This window comes from Sceloporus occidentalis, unplaced genomic scaffold, assembly GCF_023333645.1.
Source record: "Sceloporus occidentalis isolate IW3139 unplaced genomic scaffold, rSceOcc1.0.p SCAF_2, whole genome shotgun sequence".
NCBI classification, from domain to species: domain Eukaryota; kingdom Metazoa; phylum Chordata; class Lepidosauria; order Squamata; family Phrynosomatidae; genus Sceloporus; species Sceloporus occidentalis.
Window position 1 is genome coordinate 39,854,293 of NW_028316982.1, and position 12,180 is coordinate 39,866,472.

The 12,180-nt window shown below is 41.1% G+C and overlaps 1 protein-coding gene across 1 annotated transcript in view; it reads left to right on the top strand.

Annotated features, from left to right (window-relative positions):
- COL4A4 (collagen type IV alpha 4 chain) overlaps window positions 1-12,180 on the top strand; it is an 88,135-nt gene that overhangs the window by 11,615 nt on the left and 64,340 nt on the right. The window contains exons 3-4 of the mRNA XM_089509198.1: window positions 1,735-1,777; window positions 8,438-8,515. Coding sequence (XP_089365324.1) covers window positions 1,735-1,777; window positions 8,438-8,515 — 121 coding nt within the window. The remainder of the gene's footprint in view (window positions 1-1,734; window positions 1,778-8,437; window positions 8,516-12,180) is intronic.

Here is a 12,180-nt window from a genome sequence, read left to right on the forward strand (position 1 = left end):
ATCGTCCCCTGGAAGCTGGCCAATGGCAGAGCAGCGGGGGCGGGGCTGATTCTGGCCCCAGTCTCCCATTGGCCAACCTCAAGGAGAAGGTGGAGCCTCAGATGAGGAGGAGGAGAAGGAGGAGTGAGACTCTGGGCCAGCCAGGGGGAGGGGAAAGTGCACTTTCTTGGCACATGGCAAGGGGGAGGAAGGGGAGGAGGAGGAGGTGGGTGCCCATTTTTAAAGGTTTTTTAGCGTGTCCTCCATTTTAAAAAATGTGTCCTACATTTGAAAATGTTGTCCTACATTTGTCCCGGTTTGGAGATCCTGACTTATGGCAACCCTATATTGGACACATTGGTCATAATAAGCAAGGACTTATTTTGCAAGTCTGATTGCTGAAGCACATGTCTCTGAAGAAAGCTTGTTGTGATTGGGAAATCATGTTAATTGCTGGAAATACACATTCCTCTTGATGTTTAATTTGATCCAAAGTCCCATCTGTCTGTAAAATGGGTGTTGAAACAGAAACCTATGGTTTCAAAAGAGTGGCTTTGTGTTTTAGAATGCAGAACCCAGTTTTGTCTTGTATTGATGTCATTGGGTAGGTTATATTTCCTTTAGCCTTTCTTTTAACTATTTCCCCCTGTTGAATATGGTGACTGGCCACCCCTTTCCACAGTAGTGCTTTATGAATGGCACTTCCCCCAGGCAACTATTCTGTGAAAGCACCCCATGTCCCTCCTTCACATTTCCAAATGTATTCACTGCCCCCAAACATTTGGGGATCACTTTCTTGGAGAATAGATGCAAGTGGTGAAAGCAATTGATGGCTTTATAAAGATGGGAAACTATATGATGGGTGATTGCTTCTAGATGAATGGAGATTCCAGCAATTGAACCTGGGATTTTCTGCTTGCAATTATGGCTGCATCTGCACAGCAGAAATAATCCTGTTTGATGCCAGTTTAACTGCCATGGCTCAATAGCATGAGATTATGGGAACTGTAATTTTGGGAGCCATTTAGCCTTCTCTGTAAGACAGCTCTGGTGCCATAACAAACTAGAGTTCCCAACCATGAACATTAAAGTGGTGTCAAATTGCATTATTTTTGCAATGTGAATGCAGCCTAAGTGCTTATTACTAAACTGTCAGCCTCCCTTGCTTTTAGTATGAAATTAAAGGGGCTGTCCAAAGTGCTGGACATCTTTGGGGGGGGGGGGGGAAGTAGGCTTCAATAGTCTGGGGAAGGCACCTTTTAACGATCAGATGAAAATCCAGAGCAGATTCACTGCTCCACTGACATCGAAGCCCAGGGTGAATGTGTGACAAAAACACCTTCTACTTTACTGCCTGTTTACCAGTGGGAGTCAGAGGCTGGGGAAAAGGTAAGCAAAGAATTGTACTGTACTGCCTTATTTCTTTTTGCTTTAACTCCCAGAATTCATGTTTTTAAGATATAGAAATAATCTATCTCCACACTGCTCAGGGGAGGATGATAAAAGCTGAGGGGACAAATACTCTTTGTGAATATAAGTGACTGGAGTTACAATCAAACCGTAGGATTTTTTTTGGAAAATAATTATGTGGAGGATGTTTCATGTACAAACCCTTTTCTTGATTGTTTATTTTTCCCTGGGAGGGCTAATATGTTTGAAAAGTGGCCAGGTTATGTCTGCTTTTTAGATTTCTTGGTTTGCTAATTAATTTGAAGCTGAATATAACAAATTAACACTTGTTTTTCTCTCTGCCAGGTGGCTGGTGATAATTGTTTCTTCACTACAACCAATTCATGGGGTAAGTTAATGAATGCAAAGCTTCCCTTGCTATTTTCTTACCTACGTGTTAGTAATTTTGTTGTTTTGTTATTTGTCTTGTGTTTCTCTTCAGATACAGAGGTATAAATGAACTTTCAAGACAATGTTTTAAAGGAAAGGTCTGAATGTTTATACAGTATTCAGCTGTTGTTTCATAGATTTTCATCACCATATTGAAAGAATGCAAGAAACCCCAGAACTACTTTGTTTAATTACAGTATACCAGGAGTGGACATGTTGTAGGTTGCAATTCCTATGACTTATCACTTTTGGCTGTGGGGGCTATGTCTGATAGAAGCTGCAGCCTGGATGTATCTCAAAGTTCACAGCTGCCGATCTATGCAACAAAAATATCTTAAACTACTGAAAACAGTCTCTATACGCTTGGGTAAATTTCCTGAAGTATTTAGTTGCCTGAGCCTACAGTTCTGTAAGCATTTACCATTGAATGGAATGGGATTTATTTCTGGGCAGATATGCCAAGGATTTTAATTACAGAAGGTAAAAATCCATATTCATTATGGCAGCGGTTCTCAAACTGTGGGACAGAACCCTTGGGATGTGCAAGAGCTGCTTATAGGCAAAGAGGACACTTGGAGCCTCTGCCTGAGGGAGAAGAAGTAGGAGGAGAAGCAGAGCTAATTCCTAATAAAATGTTAAGATATGAATATACATCAGGGGTAGGCAACCTTTTGGAGCCGGGGGCCGGGTTGCTGTCCCTCAGACAAGTCGGGGGGCCGAAGCCGGGGGGTGGAGCTTCCACTCTCTGGGGCGGGGCTGCATGCTGGGGGCGGAGCCTCCACCCTCCGGGGAGGAGCCACCCTCCGGGGGCAGAGCCTCCACCGAAGCCCTGCAAGGAGGAGGAGGCGTGTGCCCGCCCTCTCCTCCTCGGTCCCTTTCTGGACAAACACCCCCAACCTGCATTCCAAAACACACACAACAGCACAGTTGTGCATTTCACATGGCTTTACTTAACATGGCCTCTTGCATATTTCAGAGGCTTATTCCATAACCAAACCCCTTGGGTTTAACACTTAGCATGGTTTAACATGGCTATGCATATTGAACATGTCAAGGTGGTTTCACTGTTCTTGGACCAAGTGTACTTCTCAGAAGTGTGTACTTGGTCAAGGGACTTTGGTTTTTCTTCACTGTGCATGGGTTTGTAAAAATCACAGCAATTTACATTGGCCTTGCCTGAGAGGCTTTCTGATATCAATATTACCATTAAAGAACCAAAAACACACAGAAAAGGCACTTTGGAAAGTCACACTCTCTTGGCTTCAGAAACAGTGTGTGCATGCCTCTCAAGCTGACTCATATCATTATCATCATCATCATCAGCAGCAGCAGCAGCAGCAGCAGCACACTATCATTGTCAAAGCAAGCGAGACTTGTTAGCATTAAAAGCACACAAAACACACTTTGCAAGGTGACACTCTCTCAGCTTCTGAAACAGTAGTTGCATGCTTCTCAAGCTGGCTCATCATCACCATCACATTATCATTGTCAAAGCAAGGGAGACTTGTTAACATTAAAAGCACACAAAACACACTTTGGAAGGTGACACTCTCTTGGCTTCAGAAACAGTGCCTCCATGCCTCTCAAGCTAGCTTATATCATCATCGTCATCATTAATATCATCATCATCACACTATCATTGTCAAAGCAGGGAGACTTGTTAGCAATTAAAAAGAAAATAAATAAAACAAAAAAAAACCATGTGGCCTCTGGCCTCTCACCACCTTCTCCTCCTCCTCCTCCTCCTGCCCCCATCTCCTCTTCCTCCTCCTGCTCTTCCTCCCTCCTCTTCCTCCTCCTGCTGCCCCATCTCCTCTTCCTCCTCCTGCTCTTCCTCCCTCCTCTTCCTCCTCCTGCTGCCCCATCTCCTCTTCCTCCTCCTGCTCTTCCTCCCTCCTCTTCCTCCTCCTACTGCCCCATCTCCTCTTCCTCCTCCTGCTCTTCCTCTCTCCTCTTCCTCCTCCTGCTGCCCCCTCTCCTCTTCCTCCTCCTGCTCTTCCTCTCTCCTCTTCCTCCTCCTGCTACCCCCATCTCCTCTTCCTCCTCCTGCTGCCTTCTCCTGCTCTTCCTCCCTCCTCTTCCTCCTCCTGCTGCCCCATCTCCTCTTCCTCCTCCTGCTCTTCCTCCATCCTCTTCCTCCTCCTGCTGCCTTCTCCTGCTCTTCCTCCCTCCTCTTCCTCCTCCTGCTGCCCCATCTCCTCTTCCTCCTCCTGCTCTTCCTCCATCCTCTTCCTCCTCCTGCTGCCTCTTCCTGCTCTTCCTCCCTCTTCTTCCTCCTCCTGCTGGTCCATCTCCTCTTCCTCCTCTTCTTCCTCCTGCTCTTCCTCCCTCCTCTTCCTCCTCCTGCTGCCTCTTCCTGCTCTTCCTCCCTCCTCTTCCTCCTCCTACTGCCTCCTCCTTCTCTTCCTCCCTCCTCTTCTTCCTCCTGCTGCCTCTTCCTGCTCTTCCTCCCTCCTCTTCCTCCTTCTGCTGCCTCCTCCTTCTCTTCCTCCCTCCTCTTCTTCCTCCTCCTCCTCCTCTTCTTTCTTCTCCTCCCCCTCCTCCATGTGCCGCGCGGCCTGGGGGCAGGACGGAGGAGACAAAGGAGGAGGTGGGCGGCGCGGGGCCTGGGAAAGGTCACGTGAGACTTCGGCTGCCATTTTGAAAAAACAAAATGGCGCCCGGAGCAGCACGGAAACGGGGGCAATCAGCGGCAATCAGCGGCAGGACTGCGGGGGGGCTGGTAGAAAGGCCTGCGGGCCGTAGGTTGCCAACCCCTGATATACATGAATGTATGAATAAAAATATGTAAGCTAAACAACAACAAATTTTATTAATTCATTGAATGGGTCCCATTTTGGGAGAAAGGCAGGATAAAAATAAAATAAAATAAAATAAAATAAAATAAAATAAAATAAAATAAAATAAATAAATAAATAAATTCTCTGTGCAGGGGACACAATGTCTGCATGTGTATGTAAAGAGGGTCACGAAGGAAAAAAGTTTGAGAACCACTGCGTTGTGGGCTAAACTAGACATCACTTAAATTGTTTGTTTAGCCAAAAAAAAAAAAAAAAAATATCCCAGTGATATGGAGTTCATCAGGACTTTATCTTTTAACCATGCCTCATCTGCTGTCCCAGCAAAAATCACTGTTTCTCATGTAGCTATGAAAAACGTTCTCATTGACTCAAAGCTCTCGTTAGTGTAACATCTGACTTGACCTTAAGAGACTAACATAGTAGAGCAGACTAGGGAGCTCTACAGATTGTCCCTAAGAGGCAGCCTGCAGCCACCTTTTTTGCACCAGATTGGGGCTACAGCAACCTCATGCCATGGCCCTGATCTGGCCTTTCGAGGGTGCAAAAAGGAGCTGCCAAAAGCTGCTTCTTTTTGCGCCCTCGAAAGAGTGCCATAGCTGCATTGCCACGGCTATATGGTGCTCCTTTGGCACTACGTCATATGGATGCAGCGCCAGAGGAGCACCATGACATCGCATGCTATATGGAGCAGCACATGGTGTCATGGCACCCTGGGGGCAGAGTCGGGGTGTGCGTCATCTGGACACAGTGCCCTGACGTTGTCCCCAGGCCAGCCTTAATGGCTGGTCTGAAGAGGGCCTCAGACCCTTTTTAAATTCTGATCCTCGTGGCATTGTTTCGAATAAGATATTTATTTATTTGGGTTTAGAAATGTCTTTTCCACTCATTTCAGGCAGTATATAACACTTAAAGTTTTAGATAACTGAAATTTTTCAGTTAAGGGTCCTCCAGATTGGTCTAAAAATTGTTAAGTTCTCACATTGTAGCTTATTGTGCTTCGCTGGACATTGTTGGTTCCATATCTATGTTCCAGTCTTTTTAGGGGCTTTTGTAGGGAACTCTTCTAAATTTAAGGCAGTAGCTTTCAAGCTTTCTCTATTCAGGAAGAATGTTTTCATTGATGCATCTGATGACGTATGCTCAGAACTTGGGAAAAATTACTTTTGGGGATTGCAGTTCCCAGATTCCCCTGGTCTAGAATTCTTAGGTCTTGGGGATTCTGTGATCTGTAATCCAAAAAAGAAATTTTCCAGGTTCTGATGATCCTTGCAGATTTGCCATGGAACTCCAATGCATGTTATTGGCATATGGAAATATGAATCATATATTTTAGGAAATATGTGCATCTGGACTATATTTCTAGAATACATACTTGAGCAGTCCTCACCACAGTCCCATGGAAACTGTTATCCAGTCATAGTAGTATGATTAGTCTTTAACTGCCTGGTTCTGTTTTATGGAATCCTGGGATCTGTGATTTAGGGAGGGGTATTTAGGATCCCCAGTTCAAGAGCTCTAGTTCCTCACCAAACTACAAACCCCAAGTTTATGTAGGATGTTACAGTGGCAGTTAAATTGGAATCATAGTGCTATAGTTGGGCAGTGTGAAAGGGCCCCACGGATATGAATGAATATCAATTTACCTAAATCAAATTGTTAACTTCAACTAGAGTAAACTGACTGAATAAATGGGAACTGGTTAAGTCAACAATTCTAGGTTGTGATTCAAGGTAATTCAAGGTTAAGTCAAACATTGTTAAGTCAACATTTATATAATTTTTATTGATTCAATAATTCTTGAGCCTAACACTTGATGAGTTTACAAGGAACCTGGTGCTTCATAGAATCATAGAGTTGGAAGAGACCACAAGGGCCATCCAGTTCAACCCCCCACCATGCATCGAACACAATATCAAAGCACCCCTGACAGATGCCCATCCAGCCTCTGTTTATAAAACTCCACAGAAGGAGACTCCACCACACTCTGAGGAAGTGTGTTTCACTGTCAAACAGCTCTTACTGTCAAGAAGTTCTTCCTAATGCTGAGGTGGAATCTCTTTTCCTTTAGTTTGAATTCATTGTTCTGGGTCCTGTTTTCTGGAACAGCAGAAAGCAAGGTTGCTCCATCCTCAATATGACACCTCTTCAAATATTTAAACAGGGCTGTCATGTCACTTCTTAACCTCCTCTTCTCCAGGCTTCCCTAGAATTAAGTTTAAAAATGACTGATTTAGGCTACAACCAGGGACCCTTTGAGCCACAGATATTCAAGACTGTAACTTCCAGAATATCTGGCCAATTAGCATGGCTAATGTAAGGATTATAAACACTGCAGTCCAGAAATTCTTCAGTAGTGCTTTCAGCAAAGATTAGCAATTCTCTATCAAACTGGAAGTTATTTTATAAGAAATGGTCACGAATTATGTCTGTGTTTTGACTATTCTAACATTTTAATCTTTAGTGCAAAGGTATCCCTCTGAAAATAAATAAATAAATATTTCCTAGAATGATATAGAAACAGAGTTTTATTAGGGGGGAAAATGCCTTATTTTGACATTGCCTCAGAAGAATGCCTGTAACAAAAAGGAGAGGCTAATGAAGTACAGATTCAAATTCCCACGGGAATTCTGTCTCAAGATAGAAGAAAATTGCTTATATGCTTGTGCATGTGTGTTCATGTATACTGAAGGTCAAGAATTCAAAATGTTTTGCAAATACTTTAGATAAGGAAAAAGTGGGCAGGTTCTGAACAAAAACTGAAATATGAACTTTTGTTTGGAAGAAGAGAAATGAACCAAAGAAGGTCTGCTATGATAGTCTGAGGCTGCATCTGAATTGCAGAAATAATCCAGTTTGAAACCACTTTAACTGCTATGGCTCAATGCTATGGAATTCTGGGAAGTGTAGTTTGTGTTGGCATTAGAGCTCTCTGACAGAGAAGTATAAATGTTTCACAAAACTACATAAAGCATGTTCGTTAAAAGGTGATATTTTATGTCTTAACAGGATTAGCAGTGATGTCAGAACAATAGAAAACTGGATGATTTGAGAGAGGACATCAGCCTAAATCCAGTTGCTAGTCCCAATTAGAGGAGACCCATTGAATCAACCATTGAATGTTAAGTTAGCATCAAAATTAATTTAAATTCTTTTGATTCAGTGGATCTACACTGTTTAGGACCAGCAATTTAATTTAGGCATTTGTATCCAAACAGGTTTTAAAAAGTTATTTTCATTAGGGTAGTATAGAATTGACTGTTAAATGATTAATCAATATAAATCCATAGGTGGCAAACCCGCAGATAATAAGGCCGCACTGTATTTCCTTTTTATTTATGACATTTATCAATGTATTTATTATGTACTATTGCTATAATGTATTTAATATCCTCCAATCCTTTTTTTAATGAAAAATTATCATGATATACATATTATATTTGTCCATCCTTTCATTGGAAAGCATCCAGCATTGCACTTCTGGTGGTAAAACTTTGCAGTGGCCAGGGGAATAATCTCTCCTTTATACCCCAACACTTGATGCATTCCAGAAATTTGCTTGGGAGCACTAGGAACCATCAAGAGGGAGTTTTCATTTTAACAGGATGCAAGGGCTGTATCAGGAAAGGAAGTTGCATTATTGGATATAGACCATTGCTTTTTCATTTATTGTGCTAAGCAAAATTGTATGTCTGACCTGTTCTCAGGATCTTCAATTGATTATTTTGACTAGGGCCCCAAATTCTAGAGTTGGCACTGCCAATAATGCTGAAAAGAAGGAATAATTAAAACCAAGAAGATTAAAGTCTGTTTCTTCTTAGGGCGAATATTCCTATATTAATCGCTGTGGTGGACAAGATTGCTCAGTTTGTCAATGCTTTCTTGAAAAAGGTTCAAGGGTAAGCATTTGCTTCTATTATTTTTAATTTATTGAACGGTGTATGCATATATTTTATACAAAGAGATACATATATGAACATTAAATGTAATATATGCATATATCAATTTATGAATGCATGCAGTTTTTCATATTGTTTAACCTCTCTAACACAAGGAACTTAGAGGTCTAAACATCAAACCAATGTATTAAAAGAAGAAAATGAAACTCCATAAAATGAAGTTTTAAAGCAGTAATAAAAGCAGTTGTGTTGTTGTTAACTGCCCTCAAATCGACCCCAACTCCTGGTGACCCTGTGGATGAGACATCTCCAGTTCCTTCTATGCCCTGCTGCTTTGCTTAGGTCTTGCACATCCAGGCATGTGACCTCCCTGATTGAATCTAGTCATCGGGTGTGGGTTCTTCCTCCTTTTCTACTATTCTACTACCTTTACTAGTGTTATTGTCTTTTCTAAAGAATCATGCCTTCTCATAGAATCATAGAGTAGGAAGAGACCACAAGGGCCATCTAGTCCAACCCCCTATGACAGACTCAGTTTCATCATCTTGGCTTCCAGGGAGAATTCAGGCATGATCTGTTCTATTGAGCCTCCTCCCAGATGGAAGGAAATGCAGACACTCAAGCCCCATATTGTTCAATGGGTGTCATCATGCATGTGTCTACATAATGGGATCATAGGATTTTCTGGGACTGAGAGTGTGTGACTTGCCCACGGTCACCCAGCAGATTTCCATGGTCAAGCAAACAATCAAACACTCAAGCCACCACACCACTTGGGGACTATGCCATGGCAGTGAGAAACAAAAAAATGTCATATGCCTCTTGGAGTTGGAATTTTAATTGCTGAACAGTGCAGCCATTAAAATCTTAAACCATGATCAAATAAAATGGAAGCACACAAATAAAAAGTACTTTGAAGTCTGGTTTCCTCCTGCTCTCAGCAGAATGCATAAAATCAGTAATATGCATAACTGCTGTGTCTTTGAACAAAAGCCAGTTGGGATTGCCTGCTCTCCCTACTTTGTGAAGAAATACAAGCTGGGTTGGGTTTTTGTTTTTTGTTTTTTGTAGTGCCACAAGAGGAATGGTTGAAAATCTTAGTAACAATCTTTGCACACTAGTTTTGAACTCTTAATACCTATTAAATTCTAAATATCATTTTTTAAAATGGCAACTCATCCTTGATTGGACCCAGTTACTAACAGATACAGAACAATCTTCCTCTTCCAATTAATTTTGTTGTTTTTTGTTATTGTTTTATAATACAACTTTCTGGTTTCAGAATATAGTATAACACTCATCATAGTTATGTTGATCCAATCAACAATAAATTAATCGTGACTCAGGAAAGGAGCATGTGAATCCTAAGGAGAAGGAAGAAGACAGAAAGCATCAGCTTGTGGCATATTCCAATGGTGAAACTTTCATTTTAAATTTGAGAACTATTATATTTGGACTGGGCATCTGTGGTCCAAAACACACTGCAGAAATAATCCAGTTTGAGACCAGTTTAACTGCCCTGGCTCAATGCTAGGGAATCCTGGGGATTGTAGTTTATTGTGGCACCAGAGCTCTCTGACAGAGAAGGCTAAATGTCTCACAAAACTACAATTCCCACAATTCCCTAGCATTGAGTCAGGGCAAGTAAAGTGGTCTCAAACTAGATTATTTCTGCAGTAGGTTTTGGAGCTGTGACAAAGAAGCCAGTTTCTTTCTTTCTTTCTGTGTGTGTGTGTGTGTGTGTGTGTGTGTGTCCAACCTTCATTTCTCTTTAAAAAATTATCACCATTCTACAGCAAAATATTATCTAAAGCTACCTCTTTACTTTGTTCTGAGAGGTGTGAAAACCTGCAGATTTTAGGAAGATTTAACTGGTTTCCTTTAATAACCCCCCCCCCCAGCAATTCACAGCATACATCCTGCTCTGACCTCTGAAGTTTGATTCCATTCACTACTTTATGCTTTGTTGATAGAGTTAAGTAGATCATAGGAACAAGCTTGCTTTCATGACATGACCTAATTTAGCCTCTTAAAAAAAGTAAAGGCTTTTTGTAATTAGAGTTGATCTGTTGTTTCTTCTACATCCAAAAGGGACAATTAACTTTTTTATTCTCATAATATGGTTTTTTGTTTCTGATGTTAAAAAGTAAGTTGTGGGTGAGACTCCAACCAAACTGAAATTTCAGTCCACTTTCTTCAAATATTGTTGAGCATTGTGGCCTAGTTGAGGGATATGTCTATAAAATGGTTGTATCATAGCTTAGAACTGACTCCTTCTGTTTCTTCACCCACGAGGAGAGGAAGCTGAGCTTATGATTGGTTTTGTGACAAATCATGTCCCCATTTTTTTTACAAAGCTTGTAAGATTCATACAGACCTCCATTAGTTAACTAACTACTGGAAAAGAGATGGAATGAATATTTGAAAATATCTCAAAAATGGTTGAAAAGCATGTTTCTTGAGTGTTGAGAAACTCTAATGAGGAGAAAAGTGGATAAATGAGAATCTTTACACCTTGGGGCTTATTCTGTGCAAAATATACATGTGTGTGCACATGTGTGCACACAGAAGACAACAGTTTCTATGCAAGAAATAGCATTTTGTCTAGAAATATTATTTTCTATAGAGAAAGTGATGTTTCCTGTGCAGAAGATGGTGTTTTCTGCACAAAAAGTGTGAAAGTGTAAGTCCTCAGCTACAGTATTTTCTGAATAGGAAATACCATTTGTGACCTTAGATAATTTTTAGCACATAAAATTCCACTTCAGACACAAGTGCAGGTAATTTAGAAATCACAAACTGAGCAAAGGAGGAAGTGTGAATGAACAAAAATTCAGATGCATTTCTGACAAAATTAAAGTAGAGATGCTTCTTTAAATGTCAAAACACACTGAAGAAATAATCCAGTTTGACACTGCTTTAACTGTCCAGGCTCAATGCTAGGGAATTCTGGAAATAGTAGTTTTGTGAGATATTGAGCCTCTCTATGAGAGAACTCTGGTGCCACAACAAACTACAAATCCTAGGATTGCCTAGAACTGAGCCAGGGCAATTAAAGTGATTTCAAACTGGATTATTTTTGCAGTGTGTTTTGGATCTAAGATTCTGTACTTCTCTGATAGAGGTTGAAGCCTGTGAGATATCCTCCAAAGTATGGCAGGGCTCCAGATGAGTTCTCTAGTTCCTTAGGCTCTGTCCGGGGTACTGAAATGTTAATATCCAATAACCCACACTTTTTCTGGAATCCTGATCCTAGCTAATATTTTTTTTCTCTGTTGCCTGTGCTTTGTCTCCACAATAGTCTTTCATTCTCTCAATTTGCTTTAGATTCTGTTCCCGCTGGACTCGATGCAAGCTAATCGGTATACATGAAACAGCTAGACTTAAAGGCTGTTTCTTAATTGAATTGGATTTACTAAGCTAAATTTCGTTCCTTTCTTCTTCTTCTCTTTTTGGTGCACAGCATGAGGTGATACTGACACCAACTGGACACTGGTTTAATTAGCTGACTGGTTAATTTTTCATTTTAAGACAATCACAGTGGTAAATAAATTAAGACACATGATAGTGTAATACACAATACTCAGTGCTTTTGTTATGTGTGCACTGTTAGATTAGTGAACTAAATCTTGTGATTGCATCCATCCTAAAAAGGATGTTAGGAA